At 32.5% G+C, this 26900-nt stretch overlaps 1 protein-coding gene and 1 long non-coding RNA gene across 3 annotated transcripts; both read right to left on the bottom strand.

The window, feature by feature from the left end:
• Positions 1-18145: 18145 nt before the first annotated feature.
• On the bottom strand, positions 18146-18801 carry LOC125823882 (uncharacterized). Of its 2 annotated transcripts, none has more exons than XR_007442744.1 (3): positions 18738-18801; positions 18271-18368; positions 18146-18194 (listed from the first exon to the last, which is right to left on the bottom strand). It is a non-coding gene; the product is annotated as an uncharacterized LOC125823882 (long non-coding RNA). The 2 variants fall into 2 exon arrangements; XR_007442745.1 differs by lacking the exon at positions 18738-18801 and adding an exon at positions 18491-18539.
• A 132-nt stretch (positions 18802-18933) lies between these two features.
• Positions 18934-26453, bottom strand: LOC125823872 (uncharacterized). Its single transcript, XM_049503239.1, has 7 exons — positions 26386-26453; positions 25577-26101; positions 25389-25448; positions 25229-25297; positions 22600-22668; positions 20656-20727; positions 18934-18944 (listed from the first exon to the last, which is right to left on the bottom strand). Exons 2-7 carry the CDS (start codon positions 25740-25742, stop codon positions 18934-18936), a joined length of 447 nt encoding a protein of 148 aa, XP_049359196.1. The 5' UTR covers positions 25743-26101; positions 26386-26453.
• Between the last annotated feature and the right edge of the window lie 447 nt (positions 26454-26900).

Genomic DNA, 26900 nt, shown 5'->3' with positions numbered 1-26900 from the left:
CATAGAACTGCATATTAAAAAGACCAATATTTATCACTTATTAGTTCCAATATCAGGTAGAGATCCCAAATATCCATGAATAAAACACAAAATTGTACCTTATGAAAACATCAACAACACCCTCCCCGAAAAAAGGAAAACTACACAAATTGAATTCATTAGGCAAAGTATTTACCCAAATTATACTCTACCCAATATATTTACCCTGGTTGGATCCACAACCCAAACTATCTGTCTGACTGCTCCCCTTGTTCTATTTACTGAATGTTATCTATATAATCTGATAGTATCAAGTAACAATTGAGCAGTCTTTTCATTAAAACAATGTTTCTTCCTCCGATGTCATTAAAGTATATATATACTCTAATGCTATCAAACAGTAACTGACTAGTTTCATTGAAGCACTCTTCTTCCTCTTGATACCATCAAAGTATAAGTATACTTTGATAGTATCAAGCAGCAAACGTTAATTATTAGTTCAAAACAATGGTATGAAAGTAACGGGGTAGCCGCTTTTACATATTTTCGCTTTTTGGGTACAAGTGTTCTTTTCCGCAAAAAGGAACAATTAAATAACAGTCACTATTTTGTTGTTATTTATCGTTCTTTCTTGCACACTTTACACTGCTTTTCTTATCGATTGCTATATTTTTTCCCTTATTTTCTCCTTCTTTCACTTGGGTTTGATTTACTTGAACCGAAGGTCTTTAAATAGCCTCTCTACCTCTACAAGATAGTGATAAGTCTATGTACATTCTACCCTCTTCAGATCCCACCTAATGAAATTTTATTGATTATATTGTTCTTGTTATTATTACTTTTCGTTCTAACAAAAGAAGAATGTATAATGTTGATAAATACACATTCGTAAAGAATTCGGAAGAAAAGATTGCTCCGAAATTTATTATCTAGTTAATTTTATGAAAGCCAGAAAATGAGGCAATTTGCCGAGTGATAGTTATTTTTTAGGGTTAGTCTAACATTTTTATTTTGTAATGATCGTTTAATTATTTCATGGTCAGTTACACAATATGCATGAAGCCAATAATGACAAATTCGTAATTTCATCTTATCTAAGATGCTCCCCTCAAATTTTTCTCTTCGGATATTAATCCCTTAAAAACATTTCCCTTCTGAATGAGGTGAATGGTAAGGTTATAGACTTATAGCCAAACTTATTATATATAAATATTCTTATCATCACAAAAATCCATATATAGAGAATCTAGAAGAGAATGTTTTATTACTTATCATTGAGCATTAAATTTAGGAAAAAGAAAGCAATTTCTCGAGTGATGATTAGTTTTTAGGGTTAGTCTGATAGTCCTTTTGAGAAATGATCATTTAGTTCACATAACATTCCAACAAGCGGCATGGAGCTAACAATTGGATAGGAAGATTAACTTTGTCTTGTCTAAAATGCTCCTCCCCAAATACTTTACGTAGACATAAAAGATTTATGGGATTTTATAAGAGGAGTTCAATTTCACTTAGATTCTTGACGGCAATTCTACCCTAAAACCTAGATCATGCCTATAGAAAGGGTTAATGTATTTTCTTGAAGAGACATATCAAATACCCATAAAACTCATTGAATATTCACATAGAGATCAAGATGTGAATGAATTATTCTTGACAACTAAATACTTCAAGAAGATTCACAAAATATGTTTTACATGGATATCAAATAAATCCCACAAGGTTCAAACCATCTTCCATTTGAGGAATATGCTACTAATAGCCCTTGAACTACGGAGAAAATTTAGAGAAAAGAATCAAGGGAGAAACAAATATGTATCCACATTGCTTATCAGTAAAACTATGTTTCTTCCTATTTTATTGATGTTTGCAATTTATTTTGTAGCACTTCAAAATGTGTTGCAAACAAATTGACAAGCTTCATGGGACCAAATATGCCCTTCATCCCTTCTACCACAAATCAGATCTACAATTTTGAAGCTACAAAATTGCGAAAATGGAAGATTCATTTTTTATGGGTACTTCAAGTCTCATTGAATTTCATCAAGTCTACACTATGATAAGTTTAAAGTAAGGGACATTTGTAGAGGTTGGAATTTAGTGGGACCTCTAAAAGACAAGTCCAATTTTGTTAGAATTTTTGAAGGCTATCCTAAACCCTAGTTCATGCCTGTATAAAAGGTAATGTATCCCGTGAAAAGGCATCTTGAAATATCTCAAAAATTAATGAATATTCACAAAGAGATAAAGATGTGGCCAAACTCTTCTTCATAACCAAATACTTCAAGAAAATCCACAAAATTATTTCATGGAAATCAAATAAATCTCAAGGAGGTCAAAATCATTCTACGTTTGAGAATACACTACTAACAGTCCTCGAATCACAACAAAAATTCGGAGAGAAGAATCAAGGGAAGAATAAAATTATACATGCACTATTTATCAACAAAATGTTCTTTCTTTATATTTGTTTGTGATTAGATTTATTTCCATACATTAAAATTTGGCATTCCTAGACCAGATCTACCCTTTATTTCTTCTCTCACAAATAGGATTTGCAAATAGAAAGTGTTGTAGAAATATCGTGGATTAAATAGCACACAATCACAAATAAAGCAAATAGAGAACAAGAATAACACAAGCAGTCTCAAACCTATAAGGAAGGAGAACAAGTTTTACAATACTTTTGAAGCCCTTACTATATCCCCTATATATAGATCCCAACTAATCCCAAACCTATAAGGAAAAAGTTATCCCACTCTTAAAAGGACAATATTTTTATCTTCCAAATCAAGGGAAAACTTCAAGATATATATAGTTAACTTAAAGTCATAAAACATCAAAGATATAATCTTCATTTTTATGGGTACTTCAACTCTCGTCTTTGAGTTTCATCAAGTCTACATTCCAACAAGCTTTAAAGTACAGAGCATTTGTAGACATAAAAAAATAGAGGACAACCTCTTCTTAATAGGAAGAACACGCGAAGAGTTACTGGACTGTCGGGCAAGAACTCCAACAACAATTTTACAAGTACGGGAATTCATGTTCCTATTCAATGCCAAATTTTTCAGATAACTTGAATTTGGACCAACACTGTTGGAGTCTACCTTAGATAATGATTGCAATACTGAGGAGTCAATCCCTGGTAACGTACTACCAAGACTATGACAAAGCACATTTGCAGACTTGTGTCGTAGGCCGGCAGGATGTATTGATGAGATTGGAAAATAAAATTCTTGATCACTAGCTCCAACAACTTGCTTTCCTTTATCACCATTAGAACCAATTTGTCTTGCATCTTTAGCAGGAACAACATCTTTGGTCTTCAATTTATTTTCATTAGAAAAAGAGCATTCAGGACGGATAGGTGCATGAAGATACAACCTCTTTAATCTAAATGAATATATAAAGTCAAGTCGTGTTGTTGGCGATAAACAAATTAACCTTCTTTTTGCACATTTATCTGCTTGTACTTTTAATGGTCCATTATGTGTGTATTACATTAGTACATTAGCATTTCCAATAAATTTCCTACGTACTTCAATTACGATACATATTATTGTTTTTTGACTGATTATTTATTTTCAATGCAATGAAGTCTAGCCTTCATGCTTTGTCAATCACAAAGAAATTGCTACGATATTACTTTACAAATTTAAAATTTGTTAGGTAAAGTTTCATTGTAAGCCGTTCTATTTAAATTTATATATTCTATAAGTTCATTCTATTTTCAACTGAGAAATAAGGCCCACATGATATTTTTGTACTTAAAAAGTTAATTTCAGGATTACTTTAAGAATTTAGTAAAGATGAGTTTGTTAACGAAAACGGTTGTAGGGACACAATGGGCTCTTTATCAAATTAAGAAGCAAAAAGAGTCGGGGCTCATCCCCTTTTGAGTAAGGCATATTATTAAAGATACAATCTAGTGTCAAGTTTGTTAGATACCGGTTGTTGTGGGACGTTTCAAGAAAAAATACTAGAGTTTATAACGGATAGAGTCAAGACAAAAATAAAAGGATGGAAGGTTAAATTAAGTATGGCGGGAAAAGAGATTGTGCTTATGTCTGTTCTAGAAACGATCCCAACGTATGCTTTGTCTTGTTTCCAACTCTGTGATGGTCTGTATAAGGAATTTACATCCCCTTTTTCAAATTAGGGTGGGGGCAAATAAAGGAGAAAAGAAAGAAATTGGGAAGAAACAACAAAGTTTAAAGAGTATTTTCAAAACTAGAAACTTAAACCATTAAAGAAATAGAACTTGAAACAGATTAAGAATAATATACAAAATATTTTTCTCAAAGAAGAAATTTTAGCCCGTTGTTTGCACAGTGTGTCCTTATGGATATTATTCTCCTCAAGTACCCAAGGTTCATGAAATAAATCCACCCAAGATAGAACGATCTTACTCACCAGTGTATCGGTCATGGTGTCAACGAACCACACCAATGGCAGTAAAGTACACTTAGAGTACTAGATTTAGTAGTAGAAGTCTAGAAATTCGTTGTTGAAAAATAAGAGAAAACCCCTTTATTTATAGACAACAAAATGGTAGTGTGAATGAGTGTTTATTGTGCCTTATTAGAACGGTCACAACCCTTTGTAAAAATCACAACCTTACGGAAAAGTCGCAATTTTTATATAAGTCACAACTCTTCAAAAGAGTTACAACTTTTCATAAAAGTCATAACTCATCATTTTCCATTCACACCTTTTAAAACCCAATAATATTCACACATGAAAAATACAAGAGTTAAATACGATTTTTAATCTGAACAAGTTGATGCTCTATTGTCTATTTCTATTACATAGATTAATATAGCATTATACAATAACCAGAAAACTATGAAGTGAAATCAGGTTACTACTTTGAAAAGAATTTGATCCGTGAGACAATTAAAAATATGAGTTCAAGCGATTTGTCACTCTTTTCCTAAATGTTTTTTGGTCTTCCTATGGATGTTGGGAGTAAAAAATAATCTTAGACTTTTTAAAGAAAATGTGTACTTAACTCCTTACCCGTCCATGTAATCCAACATCTTTGGTCTTGGATTCATTTTATTAGTAATAGAGTATTCAGGATGGACAGGTGCACAAAGATATAACCTCTTCTTAATAGGAAAAACATACGAAGAGTTACTCGACTGCTGGGCAGGAACTCCAGTCTGCAAATACATGATGAAATAGAGTAATATTAAAAAATAAAGCAAGTATTACACAGTTAGACCAATTTACAACAACAGATGAGAAATCAGATTGAGACATCTTCATTCTTAGAAACTGTCTTGTTGTTCATCCTGTATTCCTAAGATACTTAGGACAAATTTTTTGGAGAACTTGGTAAGAAACAACAAAGTTTTGAAAATTATTTGAAAATTATTTGAAAAGTATTTGCAAAACTAGAAAATTAAAACCAATAGAGAAAATAGAATCAGAAACATATTAAAAACAATATACAAAATATTTTTCTCAAAGAATAAAATCAAACCCACTAAATGCACAATATCCCTTTAAGGAAATTATTCCCCTCAAGTACTCGAGGTTAATGGAATATATCATCCCAGGATAGAGAGATCTTACTCACGGTGTATCGGTACGTATAACCACGATGTCAGCGAACCACTCAACGGCAATAAAGTACACTTAAAATATTAGATTTTATAGTACAAAAAGAAGTCCATGCAGAAAATTGGTTCTCTTAAAATGAAAGAAAATCTATCTATTTATAGATAACAAAGGGTAGTGTGAAAAGGTGCTGATTGTGCCTTACCGGAAAGGTCACAACCCTTTGAAAAAATCACAATCCTTCAGAAAGGTCACAACCTTTTATAAAAGTCACAACTTTTCATAAAAATCACAACTCCTAATAAAAATCACAACTTTCCATCAAAATCACAACTCTTCATAAAAGTCAGAACTCTTCATTTTCTACTCACACATTTTAAAACCCAACAATCTTCCGCATGAATGGGGAATGACTTTAAGACAAAGAAATGGACAAGTGTGTATACTTTATAAGCAAGAATTAATTGAATCTGAATAAGTAGGTTTCTCTTTGAACATTCCGTAGTGAACATATGTCGGATATACTAGGTCAATCGGTAGATGTGATATTCTTGAAACCGTCGAGCTTTAGTGTATACCTAGATAACCATATGTCACACAATCAACCTTTACTATTTATGATTCTTACAGTTATGTTCGTTTAATCGATGAACAACTTATGGTTTCATGAGTGTATAGAGAATAGGATTTTTACAATGATTCTCTTTGAAGAGGCTTCGACTTCACACTCATATAGGTAATTTCTAACACGTGTTATTGCATAGATACACTATTTGGTCAAATTTTCCAAACTTAGAAAATCATTAAAACATTAAGCTTTATTAACTCGTTAACAAGTCTTAATGTTTTATCATTGTTCCTGAGCATTGTCTTCATCATGAGAATGGATTGAGTTGCTTGATAATGTCGAACCATCAGTCACAACTTTGTTTTCTCCATGATGACTTGTCCTAAGTTGTAAACGCATTCACTTAAATGATCTTTCAACTACCTTGCTAACTAGGCCTTTTTAGTGATCTAACTCATTATCCTTTCATTTTACATAGTCAATTCCACTAGAGATTAGTTTTCCAATGGTATTATGTCTACGTTTTATATGAAGAGACTTTCCATTAAACATCATGCTCCATGCCCTAACTATTGCATCTTGACTAACAAAGTGTATGAATACTGATGCCAAAGGTTTGGGCCAAAAAAGAATATATTTCAAGAAATTCTGGAGTTATTCAACTTATTCACCGGCCTTATCTAGAGCGATAAAACTTAAATTTCATTGTAGATCAAGTGATACATGTTTGTTTCGATGATTTCCAAGAGACTGCTCCTCCACTAAGACTAAATACATATCCACTTGTGGATTTTTACTTCATTTGACCCGGTGACCCAATTTGCATCACTATATCCTTCAATCACGGTAGGATATTTATTATAATGCAAGGCATAGTGTTGTGTATGTTTCAGATACCCCAACACACGTATCATTGTCATCCAGTAAGTTTGGTTAGGATTACTAGTGAACTGATTCAGCTTGCTAATAGCACATGGTATATCTGGTCGCATACAATTCATAATATACATCAAAGTTCCCAACACTTTGGCATAGTCCAATTGAGAGTCACTTTCACCTTCATTTTTTTGAAATGTAAAATTTATACCAATTGGACTCTTGACATCGTTGAAATTCAACTATTTGATCTTATCCAATACCCTTTCAATATAATGAGATTGAGATAATGCTAGTTATTGAGGACTTTTATCAATTCTGATTCTTAAGATCAAATCTACAACTCTCAAGTCCTTCATATCGAACTTGTTGGAAAACATGCACCTAGTGGCATTTATATCGTTAATATTTTACTCATTATTAACATGTCATCAACATATAAACAAACAATGACTTTATGATTTAGAATATTTTTAATGTAGACACATTTATCACACTTGTTGATTTTGAATCCATTTGCTAACATCGTTTGGTCAAATTTAGCATGCCATTGTTTGGGTGCTTGATTGAGCCCATAAAGTGACTTAAAAAGTTTGCGCACTTTCTTTTCTTTATCAGGAACTACAAACCCTAAAGTTGTTTCATGTAAATTTCTTCCTCTAACTCTCCATTTAAAAAGGTTGTCTTAATATCCATTTGATGGATTTCAAGATCATGCACAATCGCTAGTGCTATTAACACCCTAATAGATGTAATCCTTGTTACTGGAGAGTATGTATAAAAGTAATCGAGACCTTCCTTTTTTATGTATCCTTTGACTACAAGTCTAGCCTTATATTTGTCAATAGTCTCATCAGCTTTCATTTTCATTTTAAAGATTCACTTTGAACTCAAAGGTATATTTCCTGGAGGAAGATCAATCAACTTCTAATATGATTGATCAAGATTGAATCAATCTCACTATTGACAACATCTTTCCAAAAGGATAAGCCCACAAAAGACATATGAAATGTTACAAAATCAGATCCGAAGGAAGTAGATGTCCTTTGACATTTACTGCGCCTCTGAATCTCTTTATTAAGTACATTATCCTTTGGTTCTTTCCAAGGTCTTTTAGACCCTTCACTAAACTACTCAAGTCTAATTTTATAGTCCACAGTCTTAGGTCCTATTTTGATCCTTTTGGGGATAGGAACTTGGACTTTTGCTAGACACCCCCACACTTTGAAATACTTCAAGTTGGATTTCCTTCCTTTCCATTTCTCATATGGAATAGATTGTGTTATGAACAAACAAAAAAAATTTATTGCTTTCTTTCTGAATAGATAAAACTTTTTGATGTTCCCTTTTGCTGTAAGGATAGCTTCTTCAAACAAGTTTTGTAGTAAACCTAAACTTCTAAGTAATGCAGCCATCATTTCCTTCAAAGATTGTTTTTTTTTCATTCTGTAACTCAATTAGATTAAGGTGAATATGGAAGTAGTATGATACATAATCCCACTTTCCGAACATATTTCTGCATAATGTGATTTATACTCTCCATCCCTATCACTTTTTATCTTTTTCTCAACTAATTTTCAACTTCAAAATTACATTGCCTAGAGGTTTCTATTTCTTCATCCTTACCATTCAACAAATAGACATAACTGTATCTAATGCAATTGTCAATAAAAGTTATAATATACTTTTTCCCACCACGAGATGATGTTGACTTCATATCACAAATATCAGTGTAAATAAACTCAGGGGGTTAAAACTCCCTTCAACAAATTTATAAGAATGCTTAGCATACTTCGATTCAATACAAACTTGACATTTTTATTTATTGCACTCAAAGTTAGACAAAACTTCTAAGTTGATTAGTTTTCCTTGCCAGGTTTTGTAATTGACATATCTCAAGTGTTCATGTCACAAATAGTTTGACTAAAGCAAGCAAGTAAGAACAAATGAAATTATTGAGTTTGAAAATGATTCGAACTTATTATATACAATGAGGTATGTCAATTAGGTGATCAACGTGGATAGAGTCAAACTTATTATATACAAATATTATTTATCATTCTAATAAAGAATTTATAATGTTAACAATTATGCATAGGTAAAGAATCTAGAAGAAAAGATTGCTCCTAAATTTATCATCAAGTTAATTTAAGAAAGCTAATTATAAAAAGGGGGTGATTTCTGGAGTAGTAGATTTTTTTTTTTGATTAGTTTGAAAATCCAAGAATAATAAATAAAAAAAATTTACCTAAAAAAATCAAAAACACCCCAGAAAAGTAACAATTAAATAGCACATAGATATAACACCATAGAAAAAGTAACAATTAAGCAGCGCACACAAACATACGCATATATATATGTAGGAAACAAATGAGCAAAAACATAAGTGAAAAAAATATAGACAAAAACAATACAAAAAGGGAGCATGCACATTAGCAATTTAAACAAAAGAAGTTATTTTCAAGCCAGCGTAATAGAGCATCTTAAAACTAGTCATTTTCTCCTTCTAGAAAGACAAATTAAGAAGTGTGATCGTTGGACAGCTTATTGCCAATAGGATTGAAGCAAAAACATATATAAATGCATAGTTCCCCATAAATTCAAGGTTTGATTAGCTATTAAGCCAAAAAGTGCTTTCAATAAGGAGATCATTTGTGTCTAAGTCGCGTTCTTTCTCTTCGATAATTATCATTCTTCTAGATGACTTTAGAAATCTGTCTACTTCTATTATACAAGAGCATGTTGCTTTTACCTATGGAAATTGATAATATTACAATTTCAGTGAGTTATCAACTCAAAATCTTCTTTTCGTTAATCTGAAGCCATCAAATTCGTCTTCATGCCTTAGTCTAAGATTACCGCTTTCTTGCTCTTTGACATTTCTCATTTGCCTAGGTCCTCCTTGCCTCTCACCATAGTTACTTCTTTCGCCACTGTGATGCTCAGGAAATCTACTAGTGTGTATCGTCCCATCAAAGTACCCAACACCATCAGCCCTCTCATGATGATCTGAAATCTCAACTCTCGGCCTATTGGTTCTAGTAAATACCAGATCAGGTGGACTTTTCTTCTTCTAGAAAGAGACGTTGGATTCTAGTACTCCTGTACATCATCTAAATCCCTCATATCATTTAGATGACAAGCAATATAATATGGAGGGTTACGCCTCTGAGAGGCTATTGTTTCTTCAATAAAAGAAGTTCGTGAAGAAGACCTCATTCTAACTTCCCTGTACATAGCCGGAGACATGTGTTGAGATAAATCTTGATGACCATTCAATCCTTTTGTCAGTCTCCTGGGAGGAAGGGACCAAGTATGGGATCTAACAGGAAATTTCGACCACATGCGAGGGAAACCGCTTCTCTGCATCGCAGTAAACTTTGTATCACCCTGAGCGAAATGACTATCAGGTCCATCGTGCATAGACTGCTGGTGACTATAAAAAGGACTACTAATATCAGCTGGAAAGTCTCTATTAAACTTCACACTATGCCGAACACCAACATACGCAAAACCATCTTCACCAGTGCATCTTCTTGGGTTGATATAAATGGGAGCTCTACGAAGTATTTGAGTCCCCATCATGGCAACATCTTCTCTTCCACTGAGGGGACTGTCGAAGTGTAGGTGGATGTCGTGATGAAGGCAAGTCATCATTTAATGGATTCCTTTTCCTATTAGTACCAAAGGCAGCACCATCATAGTCATTACATTCATTTGCAAACTCCCAAGCAGGAGTTGTACGTTTATGTCTAAAGGGACATTCAGCTACACCTCCATAGCTTTGAAAATCACGCCCAAAATACCGGTCGTGGCCCCATCCCCAGCCCCTATCTCTTCCATGCATGAAGTTCCCCCTTGACCTACCAAATGAACGGTCCTGAAAACTATCTCGAACAAATTTGGGACCATAACCATAGATTTCATCTCTAGAAAAAGCACAATATTTGTGTTTACCGGCTTTTGTGGGACATTTCAACAAAAGATGCTAGAGTTTATAAAGGAGAGAGTCAAGACAAAAATAAAAGGATGGAAGGATTAATTGTGCTTAAGTATGTACTAGCAGCGATCCCTATGTATGCTTTGTCTTGTTTCCAACTCTGTGATGGTCAGTATAAGGAATTTACATCCCTCTTTTCAAATTACCGATGGGGAAAAATAAAGGAGAAAATAAAGATGCATTTTGAGAACTTGTTAAGAAACAATAAAGTTTAAAGTGTATTTTCAAAGCTAGAAACTTAAAAGCAGTAAAGAAATAGAACATATTAGAAATAAAATACAAAATATTTTTCTCAAAGATGAAATCGAGCCCTCTGAATGCAGAGTATGCCCTTAAGGAAATTATTTCCCTCAGGTACCCGAGGTTAATGAAATATATCCTCCCAAGATAGAATGATCTTACTCAGCGATGTATTGGTACCTAAAATCACGATGTCAGCGAACCACTCAACGGCAGTAAAATACACTTAAAATACTAGATTTAGTAGAAGAAGTCTAGATATTAGTTGTTGAAAAATAAGAGAAAACCCCTCTATTTATAGACAACGAAGGGTAGTGTGAATGGATGCTTATTGTGTCTTATCAGAAAGATCACAACCCTTTGAAAAAATCACAACTCTACGGAAAACTCGCAACTTTTCAGAAAAGTCACAACTCTTCAGAAAAGTCACAACTCTTCGTAAAAGTCGCAACTTTTCATAAAAGTCACAACTCTTCGAAAAAATCACAACTCTTCATAAAAGTCATAACTCATCATTTTCCATTCATACCTTTTAAAACCCAAAAAATATCCACACATGAAAAATACAAGAGTTAAATACGATTATTGAAGCTGAAGATGTCGATGCTATATATATTCAATCTCGATTTCTATTACAGATTATAATGATTGGTTAATATGGAACCATACAACAACACAAAACTAAGAAGTTAAATCAGGTTACTTACTACTTTGGACCTGAAGATATAAAACATATGTTATTCAAATGTCCTCAGTCTCAACATCTTCGGTCTTGATTTCATTTTCATAAAAAAAAGATTATTCATGATGGATAGGTACACGAAGATACAACCACTTCTTAATAGGAAGAAGAGAGCAAGAGTTACTAGACTGTCGGGCATGAACTTCAGGCTGCAAATACATGATGAAATAGAGTAATATTTAAAAACAAAGCAAGTATTACACAGTTATACCTATTTTCAACCGCAAATAAGAAATCAAACCTAGAACTCTTCATTCCCGGAAACTAGCATTATTCCAGATTCAGCTAAAGCTAAAGTTTTATTTTATATCTCGAAACAAAATCAATCAATTCATTGGAACACAACTGAAAACACTAGTCAATAGATCACACTCCTCTAGCTAGTAGCACCCTCCAACCAAATAAGCTGGAAAAAAATGAAAAACTACACAAATTGGATCTATTAGGTGAAGTATTTACCCAAATTAGACCCAATATATTTAAGAACCACTGTTGATACCATTGGAGTATATATATATATATATTGATGGTATCTATACACTCGGATAGCATCAAGCAGTTATTGAACAGTTTTTTCACTGAAACTCTGAATCACTGCTTCTTCCTCATTGATGCATATATATTCTAATGGTATCAAGGAGAGACTGACTAGTTTCACTGAAGCACTACTACTTCCTCTTTGATATCATAAAAGTATATATATACTTTGATGTTATCATGCAGTAAACGTGAATTAATAGTTAAAAACATGGGTATGAAAGTAAAAGAGTAGCCGCTTATAAACAATTTCTCTTTTTGGGTACAAGTATTCTTTTCCCAAAAAAAAAGGAACAATTAAATAACACACACTATTTTGTTGTTGTTATTGTTCTTTCTTGTACACTTTACACTTCTTTTCTTATCGATTGCTATGTTCTTTTTCATTGTTTTCTCCTTCTTTCACTTGTATTTAATGCAATTGAGCTAAAGGTCTTTCGGAGATAACATGTCTACCTCCACTACACAAGATAGTGATAAGTAGTGTACAGTCTGCCTTCTTCAGATCCCACCTAGTGAAATTTCACTGATTATGTTGTTCTTGTTGTTGTTAGTCATTCTAACAAAAGAAGAATGTAAAATGTTAATAAATATACATACGTAAAGAATTTGGAAGAAGTGAATGCTCTCAGATTTATGTCTAGTTGATTTTACGAAAGCTAGAAAATGAGGCAATTTCTTGAATGATCTTATTTTTTAGGAAATAGTTGAACATTTTTTTTTTGCAATGATCGTTTAATTAGTTCATGGTCCATTACACAATGTGCATGAAGCCAATAATGACAAATTCTTAATTTCACTTATCTAAGATGCTCTCCTCAAATGTTCCCCTTCAGATATTAATGAGGTGAATGGTAAGGATATAAACAAACTTATATATATAAATGTGTATCATTACAAACATCCATATATAGAAAATCTGGCAGATATTATTTTCTAAGTTATCATCAACCATTAATTTTACAAATAAAAAAGTGAATTATCAAGTGATAATTAGCTTTTAGTGTTAGTCTGATAATCCTTTTTAGCAATGATCATTTAGCTCATGGTACATTCCAACAATCTGTATGGAGCTAACAATTCGATAGGACACATTAACTTTGTCTTGTCTAAAATACTCCTCTTCAAATACTTTATGTAGACAGAAAATATTTATGGGATTTTACAAGACGAGTTCAATTTCACTTAGGATTCTTGGAGGCTATTCTACCCTAAATCCTAGATCATGCCTACCGAAAGGGTTAATGTATTTCATTGAAGAGGCATTTCGAATATTCACATAGAGATAAAGATGTGAACGAACTATTCTTGACAACCAAATGCTTCAAGAAGATCCACAAAATATTTTTTATGTGGATATCAAATAAATCCAACGTGGTTCAAATCATCTTATATTTGAGGAATACACTACTAATAGCCCTTGAACTACGGAGAAAAACCAGAGAGAAGAATCAAGGGAGAAACATATTTGTACCCACAATACTTATTAGAAAAATTATGTTTCTTCGTATTTCATATATGATTGCAATTTATTTTCTAGCCCTTCAAAATTTGTTGCAAACAAATTGACACATTTCGTGGGACCAAATTTGTCCATCATCCCTTCTCTCACAAATAGCCACAAAATCGCAAAGATGCAAGGTTCACTTTTATGTGTACTTCAAGTCTTGTCATTGAGTTTCATCAAGTCTACACTCTGATAAGCCTTTAAGTAGGGGACATTTGTAGAGATCAAAATTTCGTACTCTAAAAGATAAGTCCAATTTTGTTAGAATTTTTGGAGGCTACTAGATCTACTATAAACCCTAGTTCATGGTTATATAAAAGGTAATGTATCCAGTGAAAAGGTATCTTAAAATATCTCAAAAAAGCCAAATCCACTTCAAAATTGAGTAATTTTAAGATGCCTTTTCACAGGATACATTACCTTTTATATAAGCATGAAATAGGGTTTATAGTAGATCTAGTAGTGTCCATAAATTCTAACAAAATTGGACTTGTCTTTTACAGTATGAAATTTCGATCTCTACAAATGTCCCCTACTAAAAGGCTTATCAGAGTCACTACAAGAAAAATGACTTTTAACGAAAGGAAATCTAATCGTTAAAAGTCCATATCTAGTCGTTAAAGGTCTATACGACCGGGCAAAAATTGGTCGTCACCGGTCGTTAAAAGATTCGTCGTTAAAGTTTAATGGCCAGATTGCATAGCCGGTCGTTAGATATCACTTAGCGACAACGATAAATCCGGTCGCTACATGTACTAACAATAACCACAAATTCCCTTCGTTGATGGTCATTTGGTCGTTAAAACGTTGAAGTACAACCACAATTTCCAGTCGTTACAAATACTTTTAGTGGTCAGATTCTTTCATTGATTACATTACTTTTACCGTTGATTTTAATAAATTTAACGACCAAGTTTGTTTCACAAATTTAGTTTCAAATAATTATATATAGTTTTCATGTTCCTCAAGCAGTTCCTGATCTTACTATCATTTCTTTTTTTTCACAAGCCATAAAAAATTTAATATAACATTTCATAATTGTTTTGCCATGAACGAAAACATACTGGAAAACTTACATATCAATATGTGTGTTCAACACAATATCTAAAAATCATACATGTTCAACATAAGATCTAAATAACATAGATGTTCGACATAATATAATAAAACATATATGTTTGACATCTATCGAATCCTAAAAATTGAGAAAATCAAATAGCTGCATAGTTTAAAACGTCTCTAGATCTGCACCAACAATAAAAATATAATCTTTCTTTTCAGTTGGCTCCATAATTCTTCAACAACACGTTCTTTAATCTATATCACATTCTTCATTTTTTAAGAAAAACAATTTGAGGTCAATTCATAACAGAATGCCGGAGAGCTATAACTTATAACTTTTAAAGCATAAATCAATCATTTAATCACCAAAGAACCCAAATCTTTAAACACATTATTATATATACCCAAAGAAAGCTATAAAAAAACTCAATCAAAAGGAGAAATGCATGGGATACTAATTAACACTAGACAAGCTTCATGTATAGTAAGAAAGAAATACATGAGATACTATTCATTCTCTCGTTTAGCAAGCTTGATCAGTTGATCTTTTTTCTATTTTATGTTATATGACAACTTGTTTCAATAATTGTTACTAAGTTTTTTTGGTTAGAAAATATTATATGGCTTAAAAGCAACATAAAAAACATTCTAAGTCTTTTTCCAAATTGCTATCATTTAGTCCAAGTGAAATATATCATTTTTATACAAGAGCCAACATGTTTGACTTGTTACAAGTTGTTTTATAAAGAAATTATATCATATGAACATCAATTATCTCTCTCATTTTTTAGAAGCAAATGTACAATGTATGTTCCATACATCACCTATATTGCTAAAAAGAGGTCCCAACAGTGTCTTAGCATTTAAAGAAAGCCACCAGGCTCAACTATTGAACTAGACTACACATAATTCATTTTAATTTGAAGGACAAGAATACTAAAGGTTTTGAGAAGAATGAGGCTACAATGGAAGATATAACATGTAGAGTTGCTTGTGTTTGTTGTGTTAGAGCTACTGCACAACCAGATTTTATTAGATAGATGTAACTTTTAATTTTTTGAGTTATGTAAGCAGGTAATAACCCCTGGTTTTTTTATATAGGTAGTACGGGCTAATTAGATTTGTAAATATCCACTTTGGTGATCAATAAATCATAATTACCAATTATCATCCTATGCAGGTAAATTTCAGCTGATTAAATCAATAATTTTTGGAGTCCCTGCTTACTGGGCACATGTCTTTCTTCTACCCAAGAAAGTGATCAAAGATATAGAACAAACCTGCACGACCTTCTTATGGACACAGACAATAACAATGTCCAGAAGAGCATTGGTGTCATGGGAAACAATGTGCAAACCACATGTTGCAGGTTATTCAATATCATAGAACTAAATAAAGCTATGGAACAAGGTAGCAATACTTAATTAGAAATTGCAGAATGTAGCGAGAAAGGACTGTGTATGGATCTTATGGGTACACAGTTATTTTATCAAAAGAAGGGAGATTGAAACTGTCCTCATACCTAAATCTGCATCATCTTGGATAGTGAGGAATATATTGGGGTATGGAGATGTATTGTTACAAGGACAAACTAGTTAGAGTGCTTTGATGGCTGAGTTTGCAAAAGTACAGAGGGGAGGCAAGTTCTCTACTTAGAAGATGTATAAATACCTATCTCATGACCATATTTCCAAGACTCGAGTGGAAGAGTATTACCTTGCAACATGGAGTGCACCCTAGGTTCAAGTTTATTATGTGGTTGGCTGTCCAAAGAAGACTACCAAAAGTAGACATGCTTGAAAAAATTGGTATACAAGTGCCACACGACTGTGTGTTTTGTTGTAAAACAGGGGAAACTTTTGATCAGACTTTTATGGGGTAGACTGTGTAGCTGGTTGGGATGTCACAAGGTTATTTTTTACCAGAGAGTGATATTGCAAAAAGAGTGTAGGACGAGCCGAAATTTCTACTAGTGTGTTTGTCATGCTAGTCTATGTTATATAGAGAGAAGGAACAAAATCAGATTCCAAAAGGAAAGAATGTGCCCAGACATGGTCTTGAGGGAGGTCGTGATGCATATTCATATCCGCGGCTAGCAAAAGGCAAACTAGTTGCCTGTACTTCAAAATCTAAATTTGTATCCCTAGGAATTCTGACAGTGTAATAAACATAAAATTATTCATGCTTTTTATTTCATAATGAGTAGTAATATAGATACGCTAGAATGATATATAGCAATTAAGCCATCAGTGCTTTGTTTGTACTAAATAATTTGGTTATGAATGAAAAATACCTGCTAACCAAAAAAATATTCTGATTACCAAAAAATAAACATCCAACAGTATAAGAAATATATCGATGAAAGTAGTATTATCTACCTTAGACCACTTTTTCTATAAATACAAGTTGTTCTATACATGTGTCTGTGAAACTTATTATGGAGATAGACTAAAATGAGACAAACATCTTTCGCATTTACACAATTCAAAAAGTTCAACGAGTTTAGAGATCATTATTCTAAAACTATAACATAGTTAGGATTTAACACGCAACACAAATACTAAGGTGAACATGCAGGAACAGAATTCAGTTCTTAGCAAAGGAATACATCCTGATTAAAATAGAGATATGCATAATTCTATAAGCATGTAGTCTCGTTCATCATGGAAAGTAGTACAACTAAAGACTCTCTACCCTCTAAAATCAACTTATCCTAGAAAGACAAACCACTGCATTAGCAAAGCCCTTATCAAAGATGAGCATTTGTTAATGACATCACTAAATTCATTGAAAAATACACATCATGGAATAGCTAATGAAAAGTTTGCAAACCTGGTGGAGGTGATGGATGCTAACGAACCACTATACTTTCAAGGCGATCATATTTACTCTCTAGTATATCAATACGCTTTTGTAGTGATTCCTTTTCTTTTCAAGTTGTTTTCGGTTCTTCGAACAACGAAGCCTTAGAAGTACTACCACCTTTCAACTCCTAAGTGGTTATCCCACCACCAAATCCAACTGCATGAGTTTTGCATTGAGGTCCAAAGCATCGTTTCACTACCTCAATATTCGTAAGAGACGGTTCAGATTGTACAAGCTCTTGAATTTCAGCCTATAAAATACAAGAATGTTTTTCAATGAATCAATCCAGAGAGAAAATGTTAAATGAAATTTATCGATAAAGATACATATTTTTCATTGGTTTCGGGTTAGACAAGCTCATTTCCCTTTTACGAGTCTCAAAGAAGATAGTTGCCATGTTTGGTGGATTACCATATTTGCCTCCCTTAACAATAAAAAAAGTAATTACTATAAGATCTTTTATACAAAAAGGAGGTTTTCTTGTAGGGTTTCATGATTTATTTATCAGTCTGTAAATAATCTCTATTATAGGCTTGTTACCCATACGATGAGGCATACACAACTTAGACCTGTTGATTGTGTTTCTTGTACTTGATTCCTACATTAACAACACAAGCTGAAATTATCACAAGCTTGTTTAACTATTCAATTTTATTCTTAGATTAACTTTTGTAACTACTTTGCTTCCTCTTGATCACAAATGAAATCATTTAATCAAAAGAACTATGCCAAAACAGTAATCATATGTGACTTGGAAATAAAATGATATTAATCAATAGGTATGCAATCATACCTTAAACTTTTCAGATAAAAAATGTTCCTTGACCAACCATTCCCAATCACTCTTGTCTACTCCTATCGACACATATTTTAGAACCTCGTGCAATGACTTGGATTTCATATTCTTGTGCAATGATCCTCTCCAATTGCTCCAAAGCTTTCTCATACGTTGCAAAACATTATCTCTTTGATCATTCATGTTATCACAGTCAAACGTTTCCTAAAATAGAGAAAAATGTCATCAGAATCAGGGAAAGATACCTTTGATTGAAAATTAATGTTCTTGATTAATGGATTGAAGGGGTGATCTTACATGTCAACTATGTAAGAACTTTGTATGGGGAGGTACTGCATATTAGAAAAAGACACCTTTGATTTCTTGGGTTAAGGTGTGCCTCCCATATATAATTTTTTAGGACTAAAAGTTAAGGGATGTATGAAATGGAATGAAGCTTCTGTTGGCAAACTACTATATGGAAGGTTTCAGAATATCTAGACATCCTCTGGGTAATATGGACACATGCAGTGTATATGAAGTAATATGGCAATATATGTGATCACATACCACCTACAGATTGTTGTTGGTATTGGAGAAAGTTAACGTCTCTAAAAACAGGAATGGTTGACTAGTACCAAAAGAGAAAGTACAAGTTGACAAAGAGTGAAACATACGTAATCAGCCACCAGGAGTTATAGGGGTCCAGACCACTCTTTGGGAAGCATATCTTACTTGGACAAAAGTTGTGCAACCAAAGCATAATTAAATTTATCCTCTGGTTGGCAAACTAGAACAAGGAACTTAAGAAGACTCGAATGATGAGACTGAACATGCAGGTGCAAGATGCAAATTGTTGTCTATGTTTAACAGGGGTAGTAGAAATTCCTCATCACCGAGTGTGAGTGGATTAAGAAACTAAATAGAGAGTGAATAGTAACACTGAGGAGAGGAATTTTTTATTTGTTGTGGTAATAGCTATTGTTAAACAAAGACCATAATAAGGTCTAAACAAAGGCAACACCATAGTATGCTCTAAACAAACGCAAGAAGAAGAAGGAAAAATATTGTTGTTACAGTAGCAGCGGTATCAAGTCAGCGAAAATAAAAGAGAGTAATGTTGTAATTCTTATTGTAACAGCTGCCCACATATGCTCAAGCTTATGCTCTTCAATATCCATCCATGAGTGTACCCGCAATGGGCATATATTGCGATCACGAACTAGCAAACCCAAGTGTCTTGTAAATGAGGTGTGATTCGGCCCAACGACTCGATTTTGATAGAAAGTGACTTTTAACTTTTCTCCAGGTCTTAATCGCAAAACTTTTTAAAAATGTTTGTTCCCCTCACCTTTGTTGTCCTATCATATTAACATGGACCTGCAAAATTTAAAGTAAATCAACTATGTTATTTGATATAAATTTGATCTTTAATGCTAAACCATCAAAAGAATCTGGAGAATACTCCAGTAGATAAGTTTTAGGTGTCAACTTTTGAAATTATTACCGTATACAATGGTCTAGTCTTTTTAGATCTATAAGACCAAATATGCAAAATAACATTTTATCTGGTTTTTGACAAGTACCCATCCATAGTTCCAAACCAAGTGATAACAAGACAAAACAGGTAAAACATTGCCCATTGCAAGAAATAAGGCCTCAAGTTCCCAAAATAAAAATACAGAAAGGGGCAACTAACAGTATAATAAATATTTGAAAGCTTAATATCCTAAATACGGAACTTTCAATTTTTAGAAACTTTCATTCAGAAAATTACAATTGATAAATTAACAATCGGTGGAGGTTAATATGGTAAGGACAAGTGAAAAAAATCATAATGAAGCATCAGATGTCAAATACATAGGAAAAATAACTTTTTGGCTATTTTACCAGTAACATCAAGAAAAGAAAATATCACACGGAAGAAAATACATACTAGTTTCATTTCTCGTAGCATCTTCAGCCACTTCAATCACTTTTTTTTTTGCCTTTTTAGACTTTAATAGACCTGCAAATCATATCATATATCCTATCTATCTATCTATATATATATAAAGAGAACCCTAGGCCACCTACGTGGCGCCACCACAAACAGTGATTCCTTTTTAATTTATTTATTTCCAAAATTAGCCTTCCCTTTCATGAAAAATTGGGGTTGTTATTAAAAGTTGTGACTTTTATTAAAAGTTGTGACTTTTATGAAGAGTTGCGACTTTTATGAAAGGTTGACTTTTATTAAAAGTTGTGACTTTTATGAAAAGTTGACTTTTATGAAGAGTTGCGACTTTTATTAAAAGTTGTGACTTTTATGAAGAGTTGTGACTTTTATGAAAAGTTTTGACTTTTATGAAGAGTTGCGACTTTTATGAAAGGTTGTGATCTTTCCATAGTGTTGTGACTTCTCCAAAGAGTTGTGACCTTTCCGGTAAGGCACAATAAACATTTGTTCACACTACCCTTTGTTGTCTATAAATAGAGGAGTTCCCTCTCATTTTAAAACAACGAAAATTTTGAACATCTTCTTATTCTTCTACACAATTAAATATTGATTATGAACGTCTTCTTTTTCTTCTTCTGCACAATTAAATATTGTGTACTTTGCTCATGTTGAGTGGCTCACTGACACTATTGTTTTTGTATCATTACACTGGTGAATAAAATCGTTTCATCCTGAGAGGATCTATTTTTCTTTAAACCTCGGGTACTAGAGGGGAATGATTTCCTTAAGGAAACATTGTGCATTCAATGAGCTCGATTTTTCCTTTCTGTTTCATTCTATTGTTATAGATCCTGATATGTTTTTTTTACAGTCATTAATTTATGCTTATGATCTTAATTGTTGTTTTTGAGTACATGTTTTAAACTTTGTTGTTTATGTTTCTGTAAAGTTATTGTTATAAGTATTTGTTAGTACAGACTCTATGTAAACCCAACTACTGCAGATTCACAAATAACTTTTTACAGAATACATTTCTTTACAACATTCTCCAAAGATATCTATGCTTCTCCAACAGATCAAGCCTAGAAATTTATATGATTTTTTGTTGTTGTCATAATAATGTAAATATTAACAAGGGTAAAAAAATAATTAGAAATTCAAATGATAGAACTAAAACTAGCAATTAATTGCAATTATATGATACATAATAATGCCTATTCTCTCTCACCAAAGTACTCTTTTGAACTTTTTTCCCATTATCTCTTACTTCTCTTTCACCCTTTTCAAGGATCCTTAATATTTTGTTCGTGAACAACTTCAATTCCCAAACACCATCATAACTATATTACATATGAAATTTGGATTTTGGAAGATTGCATTTTAATTTTAAAACACATAATGACTACATATTACTTATTAATATATCATATGATTATGGAACCTTTGCTCTTGATAAACACATTAGTTATATATATATAAATATTTAATTTGAAAGTAATTGATAGTGTTATACTAACGAAATTTGCAAAGAAAAAAAATTGAGAAAAATATTTATTTGACTCTCTAATTAAAGACACTATGTATCCATGCATAAAGATGATAAAACTAAACTAACCATTGTAAAATTTCAAATTAATGAATCTATAAAATAAATTATGTAAACTAGGAGAAAATAGTGTTATGATTTGTAATTTTGCCTTTTCTTTTAATAAAACAAATGGTCAACAACAATTGAATAACCTCTATACTCTTGAAAATAGATTTATATAAAAATGCTATAACATCAAAATACAAGAAAAGTTCTATTCTAATAAATTTTAAAGAAAAATAATCTAACCACGTGAAGCACGGGCCCATTTACTAGTTATAATATTAAAACAAAATAAAACATCAAGCCAACTAACAACGACAAAGAATTACACAAAAGAAAGTAATATATACTAGTATCACTTCTCTGAACATCTCGATACACTTCAGTCATTTTTTCTGCCTTATCATATCCAACTGGACCTGCAAAGTTTAAAGTAAGTCAACTATGATGTTTGATATAAATTGATCATTAACACTAACTGATCAAAAGAATACGGAGAATGATCCAGTAGTTATGTTTTAGGTGTCAAGTTCTGAAATTATTAATGTATACAATGGTCTGGTCTGTATAAGATTGTAAGATAGAATATCCAAAATACCATGCTATCGGGTAAGTAAATTTCCTTCGCCTTTGAGATGTACCAATCCACAGTTCCTAACCAAGGGACAACTAGACAAAATAGGCAGAATAAATGTGAGAATCCCCACAACTATATTTCTTTTATCCATGTGATTCCACAACACAGTTCCAAACCAAGTAACAACTAGACAAAAGATAAGTCCTCAAGTTGCCAAAAAAGATGTGATACAGAAAGGAGCAACTAGCAGTGAAATAAATATTGGAAAACTTAAGATCCCAGATCAGACTTTCAATTTTTAAAAACTTTCATTCAAAAAATCACAATTGATGAATCAAGAATAGGTGGAGGTTAATATGGTTAGGACTCGTGAAAAAATCATAATGAAGCATCAGATGTCAAATACACAGGAAAGATACCTTTTCGGCTATTTTACCAGTAACATCAAGAAAATACATACTAGTTTCATTTCTCGTAGCATCTTTAGCCACTTCAATCACTTTTTTTGCCTGTTTAGACTTCAATTGACCTGCAAATTATAATATTAAAACAAAATAAAACTTCAAGCCAACTAACAACAACAAATAATTACACAAAAGTAAGTAATATATACTAGTATTACTTCTCTGAACATCTCGATACACTTCAGTCATTTTTTCTCCCTTATCATATCCAACTAGACCTGCAAAGTTTAAACTAAGTCAACTATGTTGTTTGATATAAATTGATCATTAACATTAAATGATCAAAAGAATACGGAGAATGATCCAGTAGTTATGTTTTAGGTGTCAAGTTCTGAAATTATTAATGTATACAATGGTCTGGTCTGTATAAGATTGTAAGATAGAATATCCAAAATACCATGCTATCGGGTAAGTAAATTTCCTTCGCCCTTGAGATGTACCAATCCACAGTTCCTAACCAAGGGACAACTAGACAAAACAGGCAGAACAAATGTGAGAATCCCCACAACTATATTTCTTTTATCCATGTGATTCCACAACACAGTTCCAAACCAAGTAACAACTAGACAAAAGATAAGTCCTCAAGTTGCCAAAAAAGATGTGATACAGAAAGGAGCAACTAGCAGTGGAATAAATATTGGAAAACTTAAGATCCCAAATCAGACTTTCAATTTTTAAAAACTTTCATTCAGAAAATCACAATTGATGAATCAAGAATAGGCGGAGGTTAATATGGTTAGGACTAGTGAAAAAATCATAATGATGCATCAGATGTCAAATACACAGGAAAGATACCTTTTCGGCTATTTTACCGGTAACATCAAGAAAATACATACTAGTTTCATTTCTCGTAGCATCTTTAGCCACTTCAATTACTTTTTTTGCCTTTTTAGACTTTAATTGACCTGCAAATTATAATATTAAAACAAAATACAACTTCAAGCCAACTAACAACAACAAATAATTACACAAAAGTAAGTAATATATACTAGTAATACTTCTCTGAACATCTCGATACACTTCATTCATTTTTTCTCCCTTATTATATCCAACTGGACTTGCAAAGTTTAAAATAAGTCAACTATGCTCTTTGATATAAATTGATCATTAGGACTAAATAATCAAAAGAATACGGAGAATGATCCAGTAGTTTTGTTTTAGGTGTCAAGTTCTGAAATTATTAATGTATACAATGGTCTGGTCTCTATATGATTGTAATACATAAAATCCAAAATACCATGCTATCGGAACACTAAATTTCCTTCTCCTTTGAGAGGTACCAATCCACAGTTCTAAACCTAGGGACAACTAGAAAAATCAGGAAGAACAAATGTGAGAATCCCCACAACTATATTTCTTTTATCCAGATTCCACAGCACAACTGCATCCACTCCACGAGGATAGAATGAGTATAAGTGGACTATAATTTAAATGCATTGTCATGTGTAAACATTTTACTTTGTACTTGAGAAATATAAATCAGGCTCCCCAAATAATACTTATTTATTTTCAAGGTTCTAAAAGTTACTTCTTCTTTCACCATGAGAGATAACAACATTATTGTTTAATATAAGATTGGCAGATAACTTTCCACTCACATCATCTTAGTTTGACTAAAATAAAATTAATCTTCACTTTAATAGAGATATCAAAGCTTAATATTAGTGCCTATTGCAAGAGATCAGGCCTTAAGTTGCCAAAAAAACAAAATGTGATACAGAAAGGGGAATGGACAACATCTAAGAAAGATGTTGCTGAAGCAGGATTGCAATTCTTTCAAAATGGAGAGTTACTAAGACAAATAACTACTAATATTGCACTTATCTTGAAGGTCCTTGTTCCTAAAAATGCTAGTTATATGCTAACATATCTTCCTAGGGAAGCGATTCATAGATAATATTTTTGCTGCTTTACAGGTAACAACAAGAAAATACTTACTAGTTTGATTTCCCTTAGAACCTTGAGCCACTCCAACTAGTTTTTTTGCTTTTCTATATTCAAACGGACCTGCAAATTTAAGTGCAAGTAAAAAAAAAAAAATACTTCAATTCAACTAACAAAAAGAAGCTGCACAAAAAAAATAAAATAGTAGTATCACTTCTTTGGGCAACTCGAGGCACTTCAATCACTTTTTTGGACTTATCATATTCAAATGGACCTGCACATTTTGATGAAAGTCAACCAAAATAAGAAGTTTATTCCCATTAGTAACAAAACGAATACAAAGGAGATTAAGTATAGAAAGCTAAGCAGAATTTCTTGATCAAACAGATTAACCAGACTAACTCTTTAGCAAATGATCACATCTTTGAGTATCTCGAGTCACTTCCACTTCTAGAAAGAGGGTGTCATTGTCTTCCATTGGATTAAAATTAGGAGACAGAGGGATACTTTTCTTTCCTGGCTTGTTTTGAGTAGAAGTTGTTGTAGTATTTCTATTTTCGCCAATCATAGTCCTTTTTTCAGCATTAATCCTTAAGCTTTGTCCATGACCCTTGCATCACTGGTCAAAATGTGTTGATTCACTTCAGCTTCTTGATGGAGGGGAGCATTGTCTTCCTTTTCCTCTAAACAAGGATGCACATGGAAACTATTATTTGCTAGCTTATTCAACTTTGAAGTTATTGCATAGTAACTTCTATTTTTGGCAATCAGAGTCCTTTGTGCAACAATAACTCTGATAGTGCTCATAGTTTTCAAACTTTGACCTAGTACCTTTGCTAAGGCACCTGGCTGAATGAGTTCATGCTTGGGGATTTTTGAAGCTTGCCCCATTTCATACTTCAGAGTTTTTGAGGGATTCATGTCAACCTAGATAATACAAAAAAATAAAAAATAAGAGCAAAGTCTTCTAAACAAAAGTTCAAATAGGTTAGGAAGTTTTTCATAAGAAGAAATGTGAATTGAAAACGTATTTAGAAAGGAGACACATGTACATGTAACACAGGTTCCTTGCATGAACCATTACTACTATAGTAAGATCAAGGTAACATTAAAGACCAAGTGCATCAAACAAATTTTCATAGAAATACTATAGCGAATCATTACCATAAAAAAATTAATAAAGTAAAAGAAAGCATGACAAAGCTCCAAACCTTAATGAGTTCTTTTTCTTTTCACTTGTGTAGGGCTATCTAACTCTTCTAAGTCATCATCATTTTTTCCGAATTATCAAAAGAATCACGAGGTTTAACCTTTTGCACTATTTTCCAACCTTTATTGGAATGATCAATAGCTTAAAATACTTGTGATGCTTGACTAGCTAATACAAATGGCTCATTTATTTTCAAATATCACCGACGGTTAACACTTACAAAGCCATATTCATCCATTTTAACTCCCCTCTTTTGATCATACACATCAAACCAAATACATCTGAATAAAATCACTCTTCTTCCCCCAACAAATTGTAATTCAAGAACCTCGGTTAACTTGCCATAGTAATTCATATGTTTTTATTCTTCACCGGTCTCACCTACTACAACCACTCCACAATTTCGAGTTTTCTAATATTGATCATACTCTTTCACATGAAACCTATATCCAATAACAATATGGCCTTATAGCAAATCTTCCATTCTCTTACTATCATCATGTTTGTATAATCCTG

Source organism: Solanum verrucosum, unplaced genomic scaffold, assembly GCF_900185275.1.
Source record: "Solanum verrucosum unplaced genomic scaffold, falcon-dt-bn FXZP01000015.1, whole genome shotgun sequence".
NCBI classification, from domain to species: Eukaryota; Viridiplantae; Streptophyta; class Magnoliopsida; order Solanales; family Solanaceae; genus Solanum; species Solanum verrucosum.
This window is presented reverse-complemented; position numbering and strand designations above follow the sequence as displayed.

Excerpts from the sequence above, each read along its gene's own strand:
- LOC125823872 (XM_049503239.1), bottom strand. The coding sequence starts at position 25,742 with ATGATTGGCGAAAATAGAAATACTACAACAACTTCTACTCAAAACAAG. Across the intron at positions 22,669-25,228 it reads TTCTAAGGGAAATCAAACTA|GTCCAGTTGGATATGATAAG; the intron begins GTAAGTATTTTC and ends TAAACTTTGCAG. Across the intron at positions 20,728-22,599 it reads TGTTCAGAGAAGTGATACTA|GTCTATTAAAGTCTAAAAAG; the intron begins GTATATATTACT and ends TATGATTTGCAG.